This window comes from Rattus norvegicus, chromosome 1 (genome assembly GCF_036323735.1).
Source record: "Rattus norvegicus strain BN/NHsdMcwi chromosome 1, GRCr8, whole genome shotgun sequence".
Lineage (NCBI taxonomy): Eukaryota > Metazoa > Chordata > Mammalia > Rodentia > Muridae > Rattus > Rattus norvegicus.
In genome coordinates, this window is record NC_086019.1 from 192701573 (window position 1) to 192726417 (window position 24845).

The 24845-nt window shown below is 44.5% G+C and overlaps 1 protein-coding gene across 2 annotated transcripts in view; it reads right to left on the reverse strand.

Moving 5' to 3' along the window:
- Positions 1-810: 810 nt before the first annotated feature.
- Mcmbp (minichromosome maintenance complex binding protein) overlaps positions 811-24845 on the reverse strand; it is a 44999-nt gene continuing 20964 nt past the window's right edge. Inside the window, exons 6-16 of one of the 2 annotated variants that reach the window (NM_001039608.2) lie at positions 22233-22377; positions 20620-20771; positions 19046-19146; positions 13269-13447; positions 11909-12032; positions 9888-10005; positions 6714-6879; positions 5660-5793; positions 4337-4501; positions 1848-1936; positions 811-1196 (exon numbers count right to left, since the gene is read on the reverse strand). In NM_001039608.2, coding sequence (NP_001034697.2) covers positions 1070-1196; positions 1848-1936; positions 4337-4501; positions 5660-5793; positions 6714-6879; positions 9888-10005; positions 11909-12032; positions 13269-13447; positions 19046-19146; positions 20620-20771; positions 22233-22377 — 1500 coding nt within the window. In that variant the 3' untranslated portion in view covers positions 811-1069. Of the gene's footprint in view, positions 1197-1847; positions 1937-4336; positions 4502-5659; positions 5794-6713; positions 6880-9887; positions 10006-11908; positions 12033-13268; positions 13448-16812; positions 19007-19045; positions 19147-20619; positions 20772-22232; positions 22378-24845 lie in introns of those variants that run through there. The other variant, XM_039078498.2, reaches the window with a different exon arrangement.

The following is a 24845-nucleotide window of genomic DNA, read 5'->3' on the forward strand; positions in this document are numbered from 1 at the left end:
TTTTGTTCATTTGAAAATATGTACATCAAAACGAATTGGTCTAAGGAAAACCTACCTATAACTGCATGGCCTTTACTGCAGTGGTAAACGATGTTACTTATATATTAAAAGCTCAGAATCCAGTACATTCATCAAATCAGCTACAAAATGAGGAAAATGAAGAAGTCCCTGCCCCCACAGGCCGGGGATGTAGCTCAATGGACACCACACTTCTCTAGTGTGTATGAGAAGCTAGGGTTCCACACAGCACCAAAAAGATTACCTTCCCCTCAATCTTCACTGTCCAGTAGCGTCTTTCATGTTTGCACAGTGTTCTATGGGAGCAGTACTCCCTTCAGTCCCACAGAAGACAGCTGCAGATGCAGGAGGTGAGAGAGTTAAGGACAATGTAGTGATCGTCACAAAGCTGCATTTATTCCATTAAAAGATTCTCGTGTTCTGAGAATGTCCTTTATGAAGACAAAATAGTGATCACAGTGTTTTGTTTTCGTTCCTTCTTTCAAATGACTTGGCAAAATCATTTGGCAACCCTACCCCAGAGAGCTTTGGAGGTGTTACTCGTCTGGAAATCTGATAGCCGGGAAGCACTGCCGTGGGAAAGCCTAGTTCTGTGGACTGTCAGAGCTGGGAAGTGGGAAACCGCTTCTGTGGCCAGTGTATAGAAAATGACACGAGAGAAGTCACACCTGGACTTGACACTCAGACCAGTTCTGAATTAACACACTCTTCACACAGCTCTGCAGAGGACGCTGGCACTTCAGTCTGGCCTAAGATGTAGCCGTGGCTAAGGAAATGGTGTGATCAGCAACATTAGCATTGTTAAACTTTTAATATCAAATACATTTTATACATCATAACTAGTTATAAAACAAACTCCAAAACTCCATAAAACCAGTAAGGTGAAAGCCCTTACAGAGAATCATATAAACTTTAGGTGTCACTAGACTTGATTTCAGGGAAAGTCCTTGTTCTTTTGGATACAAATGATCTATAAAACAATGTGGTATAAAGGACTCTGGGTTACCCAGCATGAAGGCTGGAGCCTGCCACTCACTTCCAGTTCAGAGCTCTAAAGCTCGTTCCCATTCACGCTCTTCTGCTGCTGGAGCCTGCTTCTCCTGGAGTGCTCCAGCTGCTTTGCTCTGAGCCATCGCTCTCTGGAGAGTGTTGTCTGACCCGCGCTCAGAGACAGAAACCTGGTTTGAAATTTAAAAGTTACCTAGAGTTAGGATGATTAGCTTATAACTAGGAAAGCATGCCGGTGTGTGCCCCCTTTCTCTTCTCACTCCCCTACCCACCCCCCTCTTAGAATCAGGAAACCTTTGGAGGCCTATCGGGAGGCATGAGTCTACTGCTGGGGCACATATGCAAAGGCCGAGTGTGACCTCACAAAGAAACCCCTAAAGAACCAGAATTAGAGGAGGCTCGCTCTTCGGAGCGTAGAGAGCAAGGCTGCCCTACTGCTGAGGTCCTGCTAAGTCACCCTTAATAAACACTTTCACTGGGCGGGGCTTTTCATTTAACTTTTTCATGTCTGCGCTTTTATGGTGGACCAAGTCTGACATCAGGAGTCTTTCTCAACAACTCTCTTCCTTCTTTGTTGAGCTCAGGCTGGCTGTCGTGACTAGGCTAGCCAGTTTGCTCTGGATTCCTCATGGCTGTGGCCACACATACACAGATTTAAAGCAGGATCTGAACTTCAATCTTCAGACAAAAGCTTTGTCCATTTGTTCAACCCTAGATGTCTTTGAAAGGAAAAGTCCCTTCGTTTTTAGAATTGTGCCTCAGATACTGCTGAGTAAGTCAGAAGTGCACACAGCCAAGGTGATCTGGACGAGTACACTTACCGAGCCACCACAAGCAACTGGTGGAGATCATCAGCCGTGATACTCTGAGGGTCATTTTTACGCATTTCCACAAAATCATCTTCAACTGCCTATATCAAGAGTAATAATACACCTGTAAAAGTATTCCTTCAGAACCTCCTAAGTGCATTTCAAAACAATTTCCTTACTTTTTATAGAGAAAAAGAAACATGGTCCTTGACTGAGGTAAAGTAATGGTGGGCAAATGGGGTTAAGATAGATAAAGAGAAGAAACACCAAAACTTAAGCCCCATTACAAAATGCAGCATGGAAGACATTCTACGTCCAGCCTAGCCCCGTTAGGGATGCCAAACAAGCACAGAAGCCAGCATCCACTCCAGTGTGATGCTGCACACCTGGAATCCCAGCACTGAGGAAGCTGAGGGAGAAGCACCACAGGTTACAGGCCTGCCTGGGTCTAATACAGCAGAGTACAACGGCTGGAGTCAATTCTGTTAAATCCATGGAATTTCCAGTAACTTGGGTACCATTTATGCAAGAACACAAGTGGCTCTTGGTAAGAACGTTGAGTCTGTGACATTTGAGCTTGCTTTGTTTTCACACCCAATGCCCACCTCAGGTGATGGCTTTGGCAGGGCTGGAGTTCCTTCACTGATGCTCTGCTCTGCAAGGCTGTCCTTACTGATCGAACTTGAAGCCTGTTACAGCTTTCTACTGTGGTTACTACTCCTACCTTTCTATATAAATGAAGCTCTAGGAACGGATTATTTATACACACACATTATGTTTCCCTTACACAGTGCATGTGAGACCAGGTACTAGCTCCAGTTACTGGGGCTCAAGCATGCATCACTCTTGGAAAGGGGGGAGGACTGCATAAAGAACTAGTGGAGGATTTGTGAACAATGCCTCATCAAGCAGAGACCATCAATGGTAATGTTTAAAAAGAAGCAAAGAAGAAAATTCTATAAATAAAAGGTAAGGCAATAACAGCAGTGATTGTGGAAAATTCAAGCAGGCACAAAAATTAGTCAGACTTCAGATAGGTGACCAAAGGCTCTTTAGACTGAAGCAGAAAGAACAATAAGGAAAATGACTAAAGCTTCAAAGATCCGCTGTTCACCACCAAATGCACTGACATAAGTGTGATGCTGGCCAGTGGTTGAGAGAGCATCAAGGACTAAAAAAGACAAACAAAATCACTGGCCCCTAAAACCTTGGAGGGTGCTACAGTGGGCTGGCTTGGTGCTGCTTGTATTATATGCTAATACTGGGTCCTCAGGATGTGGTTGCCCCAGAGTCCAAGCACACAGCCCCAAGTGACTATGTGACCTTGCCCCAAGTTATTTCTGATTGGTGAATAAAGATGCCCACAGCCAATAGCTGGGCAAAAGAGGCATAGGCAGGGTTTTAGGGTTCCTGGGCCTGGGGGTCAGAGAAGAACCAGGAGGGAGAAAAGGAGGTGAATGAAGGCGAAGCCACCATGGATTAGGTGAGTCATGAAAACGTGGCCCCGGGGCTGGCCACTGGAGCAGCCCAGATGAAACACAGTAATAACTCAGGGTTATCAATAGGAAAGTAGATTCTAATAGCACAGAGACTAGATATCGGCCCAGCTCCTGTGCTACTTAAGGCTTATTATAAATATAATGGTTGTGTGTGTCTTTTATTGGGAACTAAATGGTTAACCCAGGATTAGGAATAAAAATTTCTACAACAGGGTGGTAAAGACTTGACCAAAATAATGTACACAGTAAGACACACAGCAAACCACAGCAGGACAGACAGTAGAAACCCAGACTGACAACCCCTCTGGGTTTTGGAGGCCAGCCTGGTCTACATAATGGGATTATATCTGAGGGGTGGGGGTGGGGTGAGGGAAAGAGGGAGAGAGGGAGGGGGAGAGAGAGAGAGAGAGAGAGAGAGAGAGAGAGAGAGAGACTGAGATCTGTGGCACATGCTTAGCCCTCGGTTTGAAACCCAGCATCATTCAACATCATTCCCCTCTGGTTTGAAAGACAAGAGCATATCACAAAGTGATAATTAGTAAGATGATGACTAACTGTACTGTGGATTTATGACACAGGCTAAACTGTGAAATAACACTGTGAATGGGGGATGAAGGACAGACTAGAACGGAGCACACTTTTTGTATTAATGTAGTTAAACCATCTGTCAATCCTGAGTAAAGGACATCACAAGGCTCAGAAACTAACTTGAGGTAGGAGCTAGAGGTGTGAGAAAGAGCGCTGGCTGCACTGACAGAAAGGAGCTGGCTTGATTCCCAGTGCTGAAAATACTTCAACCACACAAAAACAACTGAAATGCAGAAAGAAAGGAGGCTGCTAAGAAAAAGGAGAGAAAATGAACTCTCTTCTAAACAAGACCACACTGAGACTGGAGTCACCCAGCGCTAACCTGCCTAACGAGTGACTGTAGTGACTGTAGTGACTGCAGTGACTGCGTGAACCCCGGAGCATAACAGGATTTCTTGCGTGACTAGAGCTTACCTTGGTTATGTCGTCTGATAAGTTGTAATCCAGGAATCTCAGCAAAGTCAGGTAGATTCGGAACTTGTTGAGCACGGACGGCAGCACAGCTGAGAGCAGGCCGTTCATGTATTCCTCCATATTGGGTGGTATCAGCTGGGGCTGTAAGTGAATCTGGCAGTCTGCCTGGAAAGAGAAAGATCAACTGATTCCCAAGTTCCTACAACTGCCTACACTTCAGAGGAGGCAGCCCTCAGCTTGGAAGGGAATTAGGAAACACAATTTGAGGAAGGGGATATTTTTTAAATCTTAGTGTGCTCAATCTGTCTGGATCCTAAGTCACGAAACCATTGCAATGTGATTTTGGGCTTAATTCCGAGGATCCACATGAATGGAAAGAACCAACTCCTGCAAGTTGTCCTCCAACCTTTACGCAGCAGCTGGTGCACACGTACCCTAACCCCAAACAATGAACGAAAAGAGGAAAACATTAAAACTATAAATTTACTATGGAACTCATGATGGCCTCCAACTTGAGACTGGCCAGGCCTCAGCTTTCACAGTACTGGGATTAGAGGCATGCAACAGGCCCAAAGGGAATCAATTTCCCCCAGACCTGAGGACCGAACTCAGGGCCTTGCACTTGCTAGGCAAGCGCTCTACCACTGAGCTAAATCCCCAACCCCGGGAATCAATTTTTATGCTAACTTACAGAACACTATAGAATTTGGGGGATCTGGGGAACAGGGACAGATGGACAAAGTAAGAGCAGTAGTTTGAATTATTAAGGGGAATTAGTTCTACTCCTTTTTGTTTGTTTGCTTTTCAAAGACAGAGTTTCTCTGTGCAGCCCTGGCGGTCCTGTAATTCACTCAGTAAACACTGAACTCAAGAGATCTGCCTGCCTCTGCTTCCTGAGTGCTGAGATTAAAGGTGTGTGCCATCATCCCACACTTCTATTTCTAGATATGAGAGGTGCCTCTGCCAGTAGCTTCTGTTAAAAATTTTTACATGGAGGTAAAATGAAACTACCAGATTCCCTTGTTCATAATAATTAGCAGCTACGATCTCCCTTTTGAAATCTATGGATGGAATCCAAAGCCCTACACAAGATAGACAAATGTTCCACCACTGAGCTATGCTCACTCTTGGCCAGTCCAAGCCAGCAGGAGACTCTGTCTCAAAATACAGGTTGTATGGTTCCCAAGGGTGACCCCTGGCCGTGACATACATGTGCACAAATGCACCTGCACACACAAACAATATAAAGCGTAAAAGAGGACAAAGGGACAACAATAATCTTTACAGTGTAACCTCCCTCCACTTAACCCTCAGCCATCATACCGGAAGTAGTGACCTCCCCTCGGATGTGATGAGAACGTTGATGTTACATGGGAACTCCATCTGGTGGTAACTGAAGTCATAGTCCACCTTCTGCCAGGTTATGAGATTGCTCAGGGCGGCTACGTTATGAACACCTGGAGAGGGGAGACCGTTACTGCCAGTGATGTGATTTTATCAATTAAGCTGAATGCCAGTAAATCTAATGTTAACTGCATAACAAACCCCACAGACAGTAGCAGGCCAATTGAAACTGTCTGGGTGCCAAAACTCACCCAATGTAATGCCAGACAAAGTGGGGCTCTGCTGAGTTCATGACTTCCTAGGCCATGGCTATAGTGAGATGGGAAAACTACTTCTTTAGAAAGGAAAGTTGTTGGACTTTCTCAATTTACACATTTCTGAGACAGGATTTGATGAAGCCTAGGTGGCTGCCTTGAACTCTTGGTTCTCCTGCCTCTGCCTTCCAAGTGACAGGATTGCAGGTGGGTGCCACCACCCCTGGCTAGAATTTCCTGATTTCATGTTCCTCTTTAGCTTACCCGGTCTTCACTATTTTCCCATCTTCCGTGTGTGTATGTGTGTAGGTGTGTGTGTGTGTGTGTGTGTGTGTGTGTGTGTGTGTGTATGTGTGTGTGTGTGTGCGTGCGCGCGCGTGCGCGTGTGTGCCTCAGCGTGCTACAGTGTAACCCGCACTCTGTATGTGGAGTGATCTAACACGCTCTTGTTATTTTTTTAACAAGTTCCACAACTGTAGTTAGTTTAAACCTTATGATCGACTTTTCCCCCAGAAACTATGTAAACTGTTAAGAAAGTTACCACAGGATGTACAAAACATTAAATCTCTTTACATTAAATCTCTTCTGTCCTTTCTTGAGCTAATGGGCAGCCAGCAGAATGTCAGAACAAAACAACTGGTGTCCAATGTGTGCTACATGCTTTAGTCACATGCGTATTTAAAAAATACTTGTTAAATGTTGTTTGCCTTAGAAGTCATCGCCAGATCTGGTTAAATGGAGCAAAACCAGAAGAGGACAGCAAGTATCCATGCACATACCTGGCGTGTCCAATTGCCCTTGCTCCAGAAGAGTCTCATCAATGACCAGGGAAGTGTTGTTGGGCAGCTGAAGGAGGCCGCTGACCAGTCGGTTGGCTGTATAGTCTTTGTGGGGAATGAGTTTCAACTGGTTCATGTTTTCTATTGTCATCTGTAGACGGAAAGACTGAGACAGAAGCTGTAATAAGCAAGTTTCTCTATTAAAAAACCCACACCCACAGGCGTGTGTTTAGAGAGAGAACGCCTTTGTTTCACATGGAATGATATCATTTCTAAAACGGAGACAGATGGTCTCTGCAACTCTTAGGAACTATCTGTGGCCACACTCCGAGCCACACCTCTTCTAGCTGCTTATGTCCCACATTTCAGCTGACACAGTGCACGCTGGAGAGGTAAGGGCAGCCAGGGATACAAAATGGTAGACAGCTGTGATAGCCAAACATCAGACAGCCAGAAGTTAAACTTCATTAAGGGACAGGAGCTAGTAAAATGTGAAGACTGTGAGTGACGTCTAGTTGCTGAGGCAAGAACACAGGCTCTGTACATTAAAACAGACCATGGCTCGACTCATTACCAACACTTCAGCCCAACGTAGGGACCCTCCACACCCTGCCTCCAGCCCCCACCACACTCAGCTCCTTCTGTCTGCTCTAGACACATGGAACTCAAGCATGTTCCAGCCTTCAGGAAAGCATGCAGCAAGAGAAGAGGGAAGAGAGAGAACTAGAATTTAGAGAATTTTGTACTTTGGCTCAATTATTCTGAGAAAGGAGGGCAGTGGTTCTTTACAGATACGAATGAAATCCCAGAAGCAGAGCTTGTCAAAAAAGGTGGCTGGCAGCCCATTGGTTGAGAACACTTGTTCTTGTGTAGGGACATGGGTTCTATTCCCAGCACTTATATGGTGGCTCACAACAATCCATAAATCCAGTTCCAGGGGACCCAATGTCACAGGCACTAGACATGTACGTTGCACAGACATACATGCAAGCCAGACACTCATATACAAATTTTAAAAAGTGACCATGTGTTGGGGCTGAGGTTGGCTTTGCCACAGAACCACAAGCAGGACACATGTAATAAGCAGTAGAAGCTGAATGTTCCATTCCAGAGAGAAAAGCACTGAGAAGGGCTGGGGCCAGTGTGCTAAGAGTGACGAAAGGGCAGACAGTCAATGAAATGCAAAATAAGGAAAAGAGACCCTCTAAGCCCTTTCCTCCACCCTCCCTCCCCCAGGTAAAGATGTAATCCTGGCTGCACAGCTGAGACATAGATGGTCTCTGGCGCCATCTTGTGTCTGAGAGTGGTACTGCACCAGCCTCTGCTGGCATCCCTTACACAGGCCCATGCTGCTCCTTAGATTGCCTGTTTTCTATGTAGGAGGACATGACCCCCCAGGCAGTCACCAGTTCTGCTCCAGACTGAGTCTCAGACCCTATTGGAGAGATGGGCATATGTCTTATGCCAGTGTCTGCTATCCCATTTCCAGGGCTTCACTGTTCTGCTGAGAATATTTAAAGCACACACCAGCAATTTGATTTTATACCTCAAAACCAGGAAGTTCTGAGGACAGAGAAGCAATCTCAGGAGACATGGCCTAGGGAACCGCTAAGATCCTATTTCCGGGTCTATGAATGAGTCACGTTTACAGACAGAACAGGCTTTACCACAGAGATGTGCAAACTCCACTGACAGACAGGCTTTCAGATCATGCACCTCAGCTAAGAAACAGACCAGATAAAAACAGCACCGCAGGGGCAAATGTGGAAGCAGAACAGAAAACCTAGGGGTCTCCTGTAGGTTGATGTCTACATGCAGGTGAGGGACAGCACCAGTTAGGTCAAGGCCACGATTGGACAGTAAAATATAAGGTGGGGACAAAGCTTTTGTAAGGCAGGACAGAAGGAGAAGGAGGGAGAATCAAGATGGAGACAGAGGATGACCCAGATCCCGGTGGTCCTGAATTGCTAAGGGAGTTGGGATGGGTTTCTGTAGGCAAATTTATCTTATCTAGTTGGGCAGTTTATATCCTTATCAATTGGTTGTGAGTTTATTGTATTATGGACTGAGATATAAATCTGATGTTGGGTTGCAGTTTGTTGAGTCTTGATTTTAAGGGGTGGTTGGGAGTTTATATCATAACTATTAGGGGGCAGATGTTGGGAACGTAAACAGAGCAGTGGCCGAGCGTTACCAGAGGATAGCTGCTGCTGGGACCAGGGGGTGGATGCTGGGAATGTGAGCAGAGTCCACAGGAAGAGAGCTGCGAGACAGGCGGTCTCTGCATGAAACTGGCATGGCAGAGACTCGCCTTGGGAACTAGATGGTAGAGAGACTGCTGCCAGGCTCAGAGTAGCCTCGGCAGTGTGAGATGGGATGGAGCTTAGCGGGCGAGACCCCTTGCTGACTGAGATGAGAATATCCTGCAGGTGCCATGTGGTCCTACGGTCCGGCTAGCGTGGGATAAAATAATTCCCCCTCTTTTTTTTTTTTTTTAACCAAAATAGTCTATTAATTTAGACACTCAAGAGCACGGCAAAATGCAAGACACTGTCAGTTTTACCACTATTTCCTAATGAATTACTCAACATGTCTTCAGTCTTAATTACTAATGTCAGACATTAGTGAAAGCACAGCCCACTGAATAAGAGGCTCAAAATCCTCAGGACTCTGCTGCTTCTGCAGGGCTTGAAGTGCAGACTCGACAGGCTGTTCAGAAGGACCTGGCTTCACTTCTTAAGTCCCAAAGTGGCCAAAATTTTTAGTTATCAGAGTAAATCCGGTCCTTGAGATCCTGACACAAATGTGCATTCCAGATGCTTCCAGATAGCAACAAGCCCTGGGGCGTGGAGATGGGCCACTTTATTACCTCAGCTGAGAGAACCAGGCTCCTATGATTTAAAGCTTCTTTACACTTCATAATATGCACACAAAGGAACAAACTCACACAGACTGGAAACGTAATTCTAAGGGAGTCACTGCCACTGCGTTAATTTTTAGATTACAGATTTGTGCTGGGTCAATCAGTGAATGCTGGGTGCATTTTAAATTATGTCAATTGGCAGGTCTTGTCCTTTGTAAATGAGACCCACTAGGAACATAAAGTTAATACTCAAGGTGAGTGGAAAACAATTGGGTTTGTCCCACTCATAAGCCTTCATAATATTATCTTACTGCTGGAACAAGATGTTGGATGATCCGATATAGGTGTTCCGTGAAGGTGCTGTTCTGTGGGCAACCACTCAGGTTAACTGTAAATTTTCCCAGTGGAAGTACATCTCTTCTTGTATACCTAGGAGAAGGGAAAGAACACAAAACCAAGGGTAAGATACTGAGACGCCATCATTATAAAGTTTGCAGAAGCAGAGAGATGGCTTAGTAGTTAGAGCACTGGCTGCTCTTCCAGAGGACCAGGGTTCAAGTCCCAGGCCCACGGAATAGCTCACAACCGCCTGTAACTCCAGTTCTAGGAAGATGCCGTCTTCTGACTTCTACAGGCACTGCATGCACAGATATGCAGACAAAATAGCCATACATATAAGGTAAAAATAGACATTTTTTATCTATCAGAACGGCAGTTAAATAATAGCCACTTTGAGGAATGGGGAGAGCATCCCTTATCCAAAATGCTGAGACCTGAAGTGCTTTACAACATTTGCAGATTTACTGGCTAGGCCTGGCTGACATGAGCTGGTGGTCACTGCCTCACCATCTCACTTCAACAGTGTGCCTATGACGCAGGCACGGCAGACTTCCTGAGTTCCGTGCTTTTCCATGAGGGATGTCTAGTCAAGCCAAGACAGAGCTCTGATGTGACCCTGAGCATTACCCGCCATCTTAGCTGCCACCAGGGGACAGGAGATAAGATGCTTTCTATCACAGCATTTATTAAAAAAAGTACAAAATCCTAATGTTTTGGGAAATGGTTACAGTATGGCACAAATCTATAATGAGAGAACATCAGGTCATTAGAAAGCTTAGGAAGAAGGCTGACTATGGTGGCATGCCCTTAATCCTAGCACCCAGGAGACAGAAGCTGAAGGATCTTGATGTAGTTCCAGGCCAGCCTGGTCTACATAGAACATTCTAGGCCAGGACTACATAACAAAACCTATCTCAAAGAGAGAAAAAAAAAAAAAGTATTGTGATAGGCTAACTAAATATTAAATCTAAAAAGCAGGTAAGGATGTGTGTGCTTCAACCACAACTGATGGGCCCACATTACAACATAAACCAAAGAATATGCTCGAGTATTAGATGGGAAAACTGTTGCCCACGTGAAAGATAATTTTCTTCTTGCTTTTCTTTTTGGGGGGGAAAAAAAACCAAAAAACCTGCCAGGTAGTGGTGCTTTAATCTCAGCACTCAGGAGGCAGAGGCAGGTGGACGGATCTCTGAGTTCAAGGGAAGCCTGGTCTACAGAGTGAGTTCCAAGACAGCTCCAAGACACCCTGTCTCAACAACAACAACAACAACAAAAAAAAACAAAACAAAAAACAAAAAAACAAAAAACAAAACAAAAACAAAAACAAATCCCAAACCAACCCAAAAACCCAATATGGTGGAGTGAAAGGCCAGGCCCTAGCTGGGTGTGTGGTGTGCACTTCTAATTCCAGCACTTGAGGCAGAGGCTGGAAGAGACCTGTGAGTTCGACGTTAGTCTAGTCTACAGAGCTAAAGACGAGCAAGGCTAAACAAACAAACAAACAAACAAGCCAAAAACAAAACAAACAAAAAACATGTCTCAAAACAAAAACAAACAAACAAAAACAAAATAAAAAATTGAACCAAAACAGGGTGGAAGCATTAAAGTCAATACACAAACTAAATGTACACAAAGACAGACTTCATTGTTTTATAAGCAGAGCCTGGAGAAGTATACACACATAAACAAGCAAACAGGGTATAGGGAGGAGACCAGGAGATACAACATTTGAAGTATATACAAAATAAAAAATAAAACGAGTGCAGAGAAACCAACAGTTCGTCTTACTCATCAGTCACATCCCATCTGGAGACGGAAACAAATGCGTTATGTGAAACGAAGTAAAGTGGGGAAAGGAGTCTGTGTTTGGTGCAGCATTTGTAAAAACCCACTTGAAGACAAAGCTGATTTACTAAAAGACACAAACAAACATCACGGCTGTTCCCTTCTTTCTCCCACACCCCAGTTCCCAGGAAGAGCACAGACTTACACGGTGGAGATGAGATGCAATATAAGGTATTCAGCAGCCAAACTGTCTCCCAAGAGTGCATGAGTGAGGAATCCAAGCAGCTCTGCTCTGACTGGAGACAACTCGGACATGAAATTGGACACAACTGCAGAAGGAAGGAATGGCCAATGAGAGTGTGCACGTACAAGAGCAGGAGGGAGTACTACAATTCTTGAGACAATGATGCCATTAGGGTAAGGCAAGATGGCTCAGAGGGTAAAGGCATTTGCCACCAAGTCTGATGACCTAAGCTTGATCCCCAGGACCCATACAGCAGCAGGAGAGGTGGATTTTCTAAGTTTTTCTTTTACCTCCACATCTGTGCCCTGACACACGCATATTCTACTCTTCCTCAGTGGGAGGACCCTCCAGAATATGCCAGAGATCTAGGAGGTAAGAGACTCTCAGGATTTAAAGGAAGGGACCTGAGATGAAATAAATGCCCTACAGTGGGGAGAGAGAACTTGTACAGTCACCTCCAGCAGAAAGACAGGACATCAAGTGGGATGGGGTTGGCATCCCAGTCAAAAACTCTTGACTCATAATTGTTCCTGTCTGAAAAATCTACAGGGACAAAAATGGGGAAAAGCCTGAGGAAAAGGAGGTCCAGCAACAGGCCCAAAGTAGAATCTAGATCAAGGAGAGGCACCAAGGCCTGACGCTATTACTGAGACTATGGGATGCTCACAAAAAAGGACCTATCATGACTGTCCTCTGAAAGACCCAACAAGCAGCTGAAAGAGTCAGATGCAGATATTTACACCCAACAATGGACAGAAGCTGCTGACCCCTGTGGTAGAATTAGGAAAAAGCTGGAGGAAGCTGAGGAGGAGGGTAACCCTGTAGGAGCACCTGCAGTTTCAATTAAGTTGGACCCCTGAGATCTCTCAGACACTGGACCACCAACCAGGCAGCACAGACCAGCTGAGATGAGGCCTCCGACACATGTACAGCAGAGGACTGCCAGTCTGGGTTCAATCAGAGAAGATGCACCTAAGCCTCAAGAAACTGGAGGCTCCAGGGAGAGTGGGGTTGGTCTGGTGGGGTAGGGGGTGGGATGGGGACATCTTCATGGAGACGTGAGGGGGAGAGGTTTGGGGGGTATTCGATGTGCACCAGTCAGAGGGTAAATGAGGAGGGGGGATAAAATCTGGAGTGTAAAAAAAAAGATTAAATAAAATTTAAAAAAATTAGAAAGTGACATAGACGTGAGAACAAAGACAATCTATACCCTTCGTCGTTTAGGTCTCATCTCCCACAGACATGACTAGAAAACTCCCTGTGCTGAGCAGGGACTGCAGTTCACACAGGGAACCTGCCATCGGTAGGCCCCAACACTCACACTGACAGGTTCTGCTCTCCTCCTTGTTAAGGCAAGTGGGTAACAATGGATTGATGTGCTGCAGCTTCTGGGCTAAAATCACGTGAATTCTTGGCACTAGTGAAGCGGGAGGGCTATGCACTCTCTGCTCTTCGGCCATGTCCGTGCATTCCATGGGGTCCAGCAGTGCAGAGGCATCCCTGGGGAGAGAGGGATACATTGGTTTAGAGATGTCAACTAGCAAAAGTGTAAAAGTAAATGCACTCTGTAGACAACTCAGAATCCTATTCGAGGGGTTCTCTGTCCCTCACTCTAAAGTGCTTTTATCACTCACACCTGCCAGGTCAGCGTACAGTCACTGGGTTTATTCTACTGCCAAGACTGGGTGTCTGACTTACTGCCATGGGTGGTGCCGTGTACATGACAGAGGATGTCACTCAGAAGACCATGTCAAAGCAGATGCTCCTTGCATTCTCAGCAGGTAACGACACTGGGATCTTTTTCTCCAAAATCCACAGGTCTTTATTACTTAGTGTGGAGACCACTCACTTTTATCTTGCTAATGGTCTTTGCGTAACTTTATTCTGATGTGATACTTCTTGAAAGTGTGAGCAAGTGATTAGAAGAGTGTGAACATTCAGGCTTGCTAATCAACAAACATGATACTCATTCTGGAGTCACTGCACAAATGACTAAAGTGTGCGAAGTCTTCAACACTATACAAACTGTCAGATCTCACGAGACAAGTTCACAAATTTGCTCCCAAATCTGCCCCAGTCTGTGCCCTTCCCCTCTGAGCCAAGAGGCCTCAGTGGTCAAGTAATTTACAAGGCAAACTGTTGGTTGTGATGACACACACCTTTACGACCCTAGCATTAGGGAGGCAGAGGCCAGACTGGGCTACAGAGTGAATTCCAGGCTAGCCATGGCTACACTTGAGACAACAAGAAAATATTTGCCAACATTTTGGTGTTGTGGTTGTTTCCTTTTTTTCTTTTTCTTTCTTCTGTTTATGAGATAGGGTCTCACTATGCAGTCCTGACCATCCTGGAATTCACTATGCAGAACAGGCTAGCCTTAACTCATAGGTCTGCCTGCCTATGCCTCTGGAGAGCTGATAGTTAAGGCTCATGCAACCATGCCTGGCTTTCCCAGTATTTTTAAGTATGAAGATTATTGGGCTCTTGCTCTGTATGTAGAAGGCCGATGATGGGCCTGCTGTAAGTGAGCTGGTGGCACCTTCCTTCCCTTTTGCTCTGTATGTAGAAGGCTGATGACGGGCCTGCTGTAAGTGAGCTGGTGGCACCTTCCTTCCCTTTTGCTCTGTATGTAGAAGGCCGATGACAGGCCTGCTGTAAGTGAGCTGGTGGCACCTTCCTTCCCTTTGGCAAAAGGAAAGATGGAGCAAGGTCTACGTCACCACGTCTGGTCCAGACCACACAAATACACAATACCCTCCTGAAGGAAAAAGGACTGTGATGAACATACATGGACAGCTATGTACAAACACAGGAGGGACAGCCAGAGACTAGGAAGCTGGGTCCCAGCAGTGAGAGACCAAAAGAGCTGTGGAACACACAAAGACGATTCTTGGGCACTTCTGGAATCGCATAGTCATGAGGCAGGGATACAGAAGAGCTGGGAAGTGAAATGTGACTACACAAATGACCTACACAAAAGGAATACCAGAATCAAAAGGGGCCATTGTGGAGGGCAGCACTCTGCATACAAAGCCTCACTCTAAAAAATGGGGTACTGGATGCCGGTGTAGACCTGTAGTCCTGGCATGCTGCAGGCAGAGGCAGGAGAACTGACACGTTTGCGGCCAGCCTGATGCACATAGTAACACGCTGTCTGAGAAGACGAAAAAGGAAAACAAAGACACTGGGCACACAGAGCTTCTAAGGATGAGGCTCTTTCGATGGTGGCACTGCTGGCCTTTAAGTCCCTTCTGTGTGCACTGTAGAACACACCAAGGGCGACAGGTGGGCAACTACAGTAGGAAGAAATTAGAACGACAGCTTGTATTGAATGTGTGTGAACTCAGGGCTTTTTCTTTTTTGAGAAGGTCCTCCTACATTACACAGCCCAGGCTCAATTTTTTCTGCCTCAACCGTCTAAGTGCTGAGATTATGTGTGTGCAAATTCATAGTTTCTTACAGAAAATATAGAAATAGAGGATGGGCAGGAGAAAAGTTTGAGGGAAGAGGAGGAGACTGGAACGGAAAGGACGGAGACTGGAGGAGACTGGAAGAGAAGCTGCTGAGAGAACATGGATGTAAAGATTCCACTCTGTGTATTTACAGGTTGTTATGAATATTTTTAAGGGATAGATGTGTATAGGGCTTTGTATGTTTAGGTGGGCAATTATATCTTATCAATTGGATCAGAGGTTATTATGTTGTGTTCTTTCTTGTGGAGAATTTAGTTTGGGAGAGTGTGTGGTGGCAGAGACACTGGGCCACCATGGAGTTGGGATGTGTGTTTCCAGCAAGATATCTATCAGATATCTTGGGGCACTGTGGTGACAGACCTAGTGGGGTAAAAAACAGCTCTTTTACAATTTTACAACAACAGATGGCGAACCAGCGTGATTGCCGAGAATCCACTAGTAATCCTAAGAGTTGAAAGTTTTATTTTCTAAGTAAGAGGGGACCAGCGACATGTTGAATCACATGATGGCCCAAACGCAGGAACCTTAAACAAAGGAAAGGCCTAATAGGTTCCCTGTTATGTGATAAGTAATGGCAGCTCAGAGAGTTAGAGATTAAAAGCTGCTTTTTAAAGAAAGTTGTAAAGAAAGTCTTTCAGGATACTCATATTCCTTATAGCATGGGCTCCGCGGGAATTTTGAGTTGAAATCCTAAGTTAGACAAGCTACTTCTTAAAGACAGGTGTTATCTGAAGGTGATTCAGTTTGTTTTAAGGAGAGTACAGAGATTATCCTATCACGTGGGGATTTTCATCCATGGTTCAGAACTTAGTTAGGGAAAAATTAGTCCTGACTCCAAGTAGAGTATTGTGATATTTACAAGTTATTAAGGTTAAATAAAAATCTGTGGCTCTGGGTAGACAGCTTAACAGATGGATATAGTTTGGGCTAAAGTCCTAGTTTGATAAGTTGCTTATTGATATTAGAGTTGATACGTGTTTAGTTTGTTTTATGAATTAATCTGCTAAAGGCCATATGGCTCGTTGATGCCGGCTAGGGAGGGTTTGTGGTTATTTTTGATATTTACCACAACAGGAAACTCAGATTCTCTTAACGTGGGCTCCACAGGAATTTTGGGTTAATTTCCTGATATCACAGAGTACAGAAGCCTATCAGGCTCATTGTTTAGCTTACTTCCTTTTTTAAAATTGTTTAATCTTCATAATGGGTGTGACTTTGAGTTTTATGGTTATATTATTACTCTGGGAGAGAGTGCAAGATACAAGCTTTTCTGGTTACAGAATAAGGAACACAGTATTTTGGAAGAAAGATTTTTGTGTTTTTAAAGAAAGTCTTTGTGTTTTTAAAAAGTGTGGGGGGGCTGGGGATTTAGCTCAGTGGTAGAGCGCTTACCTAGGAAGCGCAAGGTCCTGGGTTCGGTCCCCAGCTCCGAAAAAAAGAACCAAAAAAAAAAAAAAAAAAAGTGTGATTAGGCTCTGGAAACCTCACAGAGTCATACTGATCAGAATTGAGAGAGGGAGACCGCCTGAAAAACTAGATTTAGGAGAATTAAACAAAAGGATATCTGGATTCTAAACTTTTGTCTTGAGAGTTGTATTTTGCGGAGTGTGCCTACTGGGATTCCTGGTCTCAAGCTCTTTCAGCTGGGTCCAGTCAGGACACATCCGCTACAGCATTTGCTTCATTCTTCCTACCTCCTACCCCCAAGGATATCTCAATGCCCATGTACAGCTTGAAGAAATTATAGAAGAGTTGTTGCCCCAATTCCCTAGACTCTTGGGGGACTGAAAGTGGTTATTCTAAGGTTGTTTTATGAGAAATCTAGAAATGGTTGTAACTTAACAGGGAGGAGTTAGCTAGATTGAGTTGTACAGTCATAATCTCATTTGGTAACTAAGCTAAAATCATATCTTTGCTTTGGTATAGAATTTATTTGTTAAAAAAATTTAAAAGTACAAGGTTTAGAGCCAGTCCTTCTATTGATGTCATTACAAACTTCTGAGTTGATTACACCTGTGAGGTAAGGGCCAAATAGCAAATTCCTGGCTCTGAGTTTCTGACAGTACTTTCAAGGTAATATTTAAGATATAAAGACAACAGTCCAGATTACCTTATATAGATAGATGATTTTCAAAACTGTCAGAAATTCACAAAATATGAGATGTAAAGTTATTTATCTTTTGTTGAGACATGTCTGCTCCTGACAGGACCCCTTCTTAGATTCTAAGAAGAAACTGAGCATCAATGGAGTTGCTCCAATTGTGGTGAGACAGCCACTAGGCAAAATTGCTTCAATTCATCTACAGACAAAATACTGTCCAGAGAAGGACAGTATTATGCAAAATAGCTGACTGATAAGCTCTGCCAAGACAGGGTGATCAGCCCTTAAAAAATCTGCATTACAAAGGTCTGTTAGATAATCCTGTGCCAGAAGGCTGAAGACTGATGCTCCAACATTTCGAGGAATAGGGGACTGTCCAGGTGATCAGTGGTCTCTATACATTGGCTAAGTTTGGAAGCTATGTTTTACGCTTCTTGTATTTTCAGGTAATATTAATCGTTCTCAGATTTCTGACGGGGTTGAAGACTGATTATAGTCCCATAGCCTATTAGGCTGTTAAACTTTGAAAATACATATTTTATTAGATAGTTATCAGATAGTATACAAGCTAGCCAGGATATAACAGATTTTAAACCTTCCTTAAGCTGGAATGGATAACTAAATATTCTGTTTAACTGATAAAGTGTTGGACTGGGTATTTGACATATTTTATGCTTTTAATTATAAAATGATAATAGTTGTACTCAACTTATATTTGAGAGAAAAGTTTTTTTTTTAATTAGACAAAAACGGTGAAATATGGATGATGTCATACAGGTGAGGCAGGTAAAAGATAGAATGAGGCCTGTCACTGGACGAGAAGGAAGGATGGGTGGGAGAAAAGTTTGAGGGAAGAGGAGGAGACTGGAACGGAAAGGACGGAGACTGGAGGAGACTAGGAGAGAAGCTGCTGAGAGAACATGGATGTAAAGATTCCACTCTGTGTATTTACAGGTTGTTATATTTTTAAGGTATGGACGTGTATAGGGCTTTGTATGTTTAGGTGGGCAATTATATCTTATCAACTGGATCAGAAGTTATTGTGTTCTTTCTTTTTTTTTTTAAAGGTTTATTCATTTATTATATATAAAGCACACTGTTGCTGTCTTCAGATACACCAGAAGAGAGCATCGGATCTCTTTACAGATGGTTGTGAGCCACCATGTGGTTGCTGGGAATTGAACTCAGGACCTCTGGAAGAGTAGTCGGGTGCTCTTAACCACTGAGCCATCTCTCCAGCCCGTGTTGTATTCTTTCTTGTGGAGAATTTAGTTTGGGAGAGTGTGTGGCGGCAGAGACACTGGGCCGCCATGGAGTTGGGATGTGTGTTTCTAGCAAGATATCTATCAGATAGCTTGGGGCACTGTGGTGGTGGACCTAGCGGGGTAGAAAACAGCCCTTTTATAACAACAGCAACTGGTAAATCTGAAGACAGGAGGGGAAGTTCTTCATAACTATCTGCCACTGTTCTAAAATTATATCCAGTGAAAAAGTAACAAGAGAAAAACCTACCAAACGACTCACCTTTCTTCATTATTCAGTATGCTCAGGATAGGGTCCACAGAGAGCACACCATACAACTCAAGAACATCGTTGACTTTGAAGCAATCCCAATCTTCATAGACCTGACGAGAACAGAAAACCAGGTTAACCTTGAATGACCTACCAAGAGCAGTCACGTCCTTGCTAGCTAGACGACTCAATCAGCAAGCACATGAACAACCACACTCCCACAGAGACTGGCGGACAGTCAAAAGCTAAACCAGAGCCAGGTATGTGTGTCTACAGGGTCTGCCTGGCTGGTCTGATCCTTCCTGTGTGGCCCACACTGACCTGGGCTCAAAGCAATCCTCAGGCCTCTGCCTCCCAACTGCTGGTATAAGACACCACAATTAGTTTAACTTATTTTCTTGCTTCAGTCACACCACTGTAGCTCAGGCTAGCCTTGGATTCTTAACCTTCCTATCCCAGCCTCTAGAATGGTGGGATTATGGGCATATAATGCCACACTCAATATTTCATTTTAAAAACAACCGAGAATTGGGTTTTGAAAAGAAATATAAGACAGCAGAAATAAAACATGAAGTTAGAAATGACACAGAAAGGAAGTGGGCATGAATGTAAAAGCTGTTCCACTTCTGAATATGACCTTTCCCCTCTGGCTATTAGTGACTGATGTAAGAGGGCCCAGCTATTGTGGGTTGGACCATCCCTAGGCTGGTGGGCCTGGGTTCGCTAAGAAAGGAGACTGAGCAAGCCTTAAGGAGCAAGCCAGTAAGCAGCATCCCTCTGCATCAGCCTTTTGCTTCCAGGTTTCTGCCCCACTTAAGTTCCTGTCCCAACTGCCTTTGGTGATGACCTAATGTGGAAGGATAAGCTAGATAAACCCTCCCACCCCAACTAGTCTGGTCCTGGTGTTTCATCAAAGCAATAGTAACCCTGGTCAAGACTCCGGGTCTCATGCAGCTAAGGCTGGGTTTGAACTCTCTATTCCCTGAGCACTTGGATTACAAGCATATGCCACCACACTAAGTTCCGGACTGGCTGATTCTTTAAGAATGTTGTAACCAAAATAAGGAGCCCTAACAGATGGTTGCAGCCCAACCGCTGGAATGCCACGCATGTTATTCACAACTCAGAGGAACTTGCAAGGGTGCCTACGGACCCTGAGGTAGTGACACCCTGAAAGATCTACGTGGGGATCAGTGTCAAGGAGAACCTTTTCTGATGGAAATGTGACAGTAAAAATATATGGTCAGAAAGATGTATTGCTGTCTTAAAGATGGAGAAGCCACAAGCCAAGGAATGCAGGCAGCCTCTTAAAGCTGAATGAGGCAGAAGACCAAACAAGCCATACCCTGTCCTCCCTACCATTCTTCTAGAGCCTCTGGAGTCAGCATACCTCAGACACCCTGATTTTAACAGTTCTCATGCCAAACTTAGGGCCTAAGCCTGAAAAATAGCTTATCGTTGTAAATTTCTAAATCTGAAATGATTTGTTATTGTGGCAAAACAAAATTCAGGCAAAGGCTGAGGCTTTTCTACTGCTGTATTTCTGAGACAGTAACCTCTGTGGATAGAGCTAGGAAAGGCTGTACCTTAACAAGGCAGGCAGGGCCTTTTTCTCCAGGCAGAGGAAAGTTCAGATCAAATGGGGAAGAGAGGTTCAAGGAGTTCAGCTGCTGCCCAGAGGAAGCTTCAGTCTCTAAGCGTTTTGGCTCTCCGCGCCAGTGAAGGCCCCCGAGGCCTCCTAGATTAAACAGTAGTGCATGCAGTCACTTCTAAGCCCAAAGAAAAGAACATTCCAAAAGAGCTTTCCAAGTTTGACATAAATCATGTTTATGAGTCTGAAAAGGCCAATGTCCAGTTAATAATATTGTTTGACATACCAGAACAAAGATAGATCATACCTAAAATATTTAATTCCTCCATTAGGAAATGGCAACAAACTACTCCACTATTCCACCAAACATAATGGAGGTATTTTGTGTCGTCTTCACCCCACCCTCCACCCCTCCCCAGACTGAGGACCAAACCCAGGGCCTTGTGCTTCCTAGTGCTCTACCACTGAGCTAAATCCCCAACTCCAGTATTTTGTTTCTTTTGAGACAGGGTCTCACTCTGTAGTACAGGCTGGCACTGAGCTCCAGGTCACCCTCTGTCTTAATCCTCAGTATTAGGCTCGTAGATGTTAAGTCACGATGCCTAACACACATAAGTACTTTTAAAAGTTCATTTCATCCTATCCAGCTATGACACTTATGAACCCAATCAACCGTCAGGACAGCACACTAACCCGAAGGGTTCTGTAGTGGCACATGTACCTTAGCAATAACCTGTAGCTCTCTAATTGGACTTAAGGCTCACTCAACAAGAGGCAGCCATGGCCAGTCCTGGGAACATCGCTAACTGCTCAGTGTCAGTGAAGCCGTGATTATTGGAAGAGAATCCATAACCACTGCTTTACTAACTATGATCCCCAACAGCAGTCTCTGAGTTACCCTTTCACAGGTAAGTGTGCTCTCAACCTGCATCTAGGAAACCTCTCTCTGTGTCACCCATCACCCTGAGGTCCAGTACATCAGGACCTGTACTGGATCCTGGCGTGGTGCTGCACCCCGCTAGCCCAGCGCTCAGGAAGCACAGGCAGGTGGTTCATCTCGGAGTCTGGGGCCAGCCTGGACTACAAAGTGAAAGAATCAGCTATACTCAAGGAAAAAAAAATCACAATTCATCCTGCAATTTTGCATATTTTCCTTTGCTATTTCTGAACTTGCAAAATTCAACAGAAATACCATGATTTCAAAAAGAAAGCAAGAAAGGATGTTTTCAGGTGAGTCGTTTTTAGGGTAAAGTATGACTTACATGCTTCTTATTGTTCAAGAGTCAGGACAACGACTATCAATTATGAAGATAGGAAAAGATCTCTTTTCCAGACGGCCACTCAAGACTAACAGCATCTATCTGAGCAGCTTTCCAAAGAGTACTCACTGGAAAATGCTCAAAAGTGTCTGCACCCACCCCAGCTGTTGCCCTTGGAATCAGAGCCTCCTTCACAAGGCCAAAGTTCTACTACTGAGCTTCACCACGACCAACACCAACCAGTTATGAGGAAGGTGAAATGAGGTTATCATGCCATGTCGGTTTCCAGATCCAGAACAATCCTAGAAACAAAGCTTGCTGTCTGGAGGAAGCTGGGAGTGCACATTACCTGCTTGCCGGGCACCTGAATGTTGGTCTTTCTGTTTATTGGGCTGTAGGTCCATATCTTCATCATCTTCATAACTCCTCTTGTGTCTACTGGGAGTGTAAGAAGTCGAAGGGCTGACTCGAGCTTGGTTTGCATTGACATAGGCGTTAAATGAAAGGTTAAGAGAAAAAAATCACCTTGAACCAAATCGTCCTAAATTAGGATAATTGCAGGGCTATAAATCACCGATCTGACAATTCAGTTAAGAGGAAGTATGTTTTTAAGATTTATTTTTGTTTTATGTTTATGTGTAACACATACAGGCATTACCTTTGGAGGCCCGAGGTGGGTGTCATTTTCTCTGTACCTGGAACTGCAGACCATTTTGAGCAGTCATGTGGATACTGGAAACTAAACCTAGGTCTCTGCAACAGCAACCAGTATCCTTAATAGCTAAGCTGTCCCTTCAGCTCCTATAATATTTTTGAAAGAAGACTAGACTTCCGGGTTTGGTCACTGTCTTAGTTTGGGTTTTATTGCTGCGAAGAGACACCATGGCCAAGGCAACAAGAGCTACATTTAACTGGGGCTGGCTTACAGTTTCAGAGTTCAGTCCATAATCATGAAGGCAGGAAGCATGGCAGCAGGCAGGCAGACACGTTACTGGAGAAGGACCTGAGAGGTCTACATCTTGATCCAAAGGCAGAAGACTATTCCACACTGGGCATAGCTTAAACATGGCAGACCTCAAAGCTTGCCCCGACAGTGACATTCTTACTCCAGCAAACAAGACAACACCTATTCCAACAGGGTCATACTTCCTACTTGTGCCATTCCCTATTCAAATACCTGAGTCTATGGAGGCCATACCTGTTCAGAGCATAGTTATGAATGTAAGAGTTTATTCCGTGCCCCACCTGAACAGAGCTGCACAGATGAGGCAAACGTCTGTAGGCACTGGCTCACAGTAACGATAGGTGATGATCCTTGAATAAGGAGATGGAACCCAAGGAGACCTCACATCCTTCTGGTTGCAGCAGGCCCCTTTAAACTTTAGCAAGTATGAATAGAGGCCCATCTCTTGCTGACCGGAGAAAACCGAGCCCATAGAGCTCAGGGCTATAGAAGAGACTGCAATTTGCAGAAGGATATCCAGAAGGAAGAACCATATGTGGTCAGAAGATTAACACCTCAAGTTCTGTCGCTTCTGCCGGCCTAGCAGATCTTAAACGGAGCCTGTGCATGGACAGGAAGAACACCAGGCATCAAGAGCTAAACATAGCCCGCTTTGTTGTTTAGGAGCCATGCCTTTGGGAACAGGAGTAATTATATAATCTTGATAAATTTTCAAACCACTCCTTGATAAGAGCAACAGGATCCAACATACCAACTGCCAAAACCAAATTCAACCCTTCTGAAGACAGAAAATTCAATTTCCTACTACGATGTTGCTTTAGCAGATAGTAAAACAATTAAGTGAAGAAACAGAAAAATTGACCTATTATCAGATTTAAAAATCAATACAAACAAGCCCCGAGATAACAGACTCTGGAATTAGTGGGTAGGAATTGAAGACACAAAGTTAACTGGCAATACTGAGGATGACAGAGCTGAAGATGTAGTCCGGTGGCAGAATGGCTGCCTAGCATGCACAAAGCCCTTAATCCCGGCAGGCAGCATAAACCACCTGTGGGCGCATGCCTGCGACCCCTGCAGCTCTGCAGGTGAAGGTAGGATGATGATCCGTAATCCAAGCCCAGCCCAGGCTAGGCTACGATCTCAACAACAGAAAGAGGATGAGGAAACAGCTGAGGAATACTCAGAGAGAAGCAAACTGAAAGAACCAGATGGACAACCAGGTCTGAAAATAAAAGACAGAAAACGAGGGAAACAACAAAGACCCACACAATCTCTGCTGACCCTACCCCAACCCCAAACACACACACGCACACACGCACACACACACACACACACACACAGAGGTTTGTTAATAGATTAGGGATGGAGAAAAGAAATTGAGCACAGCCTAGGCTATCAAAAGAAAAGATCACATTCCAAAAAAGGGCTGGGCAGACAGCTCAGTCACTAAAGTGCTGGCCTCCTAAAAGTGTGCATGAGCAAACAACAAAGCACAACCCCAGCTGGGCACACACACACTCGACAGGGTTCACACTGTGTTTTACATACTGAGATTGGGACAGAAAAAATAGTTGAAAAAAATGACGAGAATTGTTTCTGAAAAATATCCATGACTGGAAGGTTCAACAAAACCCAATTAAGAAAAGTAGATTTCGGGGCTGGGGATTTAGCTCAGTGGTAGAGCGCTTACCTAGGAAGCGCAGGGCCCTGGGTTCGATCCCCAGCTCCGAAAAAAAGAACCAAAAAAAAAAAAAAAAAAAAAAAAAAAGAAAAGTAGATTTCAAAAGAAAAGGGCAGAGGGACACCCCTAAGCCCGAAATCCACACCCAGGGACACCACGGTAAAAGGCTGAAAGCAAGAGAAAGAATATTTCAGAAGTAGCAGAAGAGTACAAAGGACATATTATGTAAGAGGAAGAAGACTGATAGCTAACCTTTCATCAGAGAGGAATGGAGGCAGAGACAATGGCACTGTATCATTACCGCACTAGCAAAG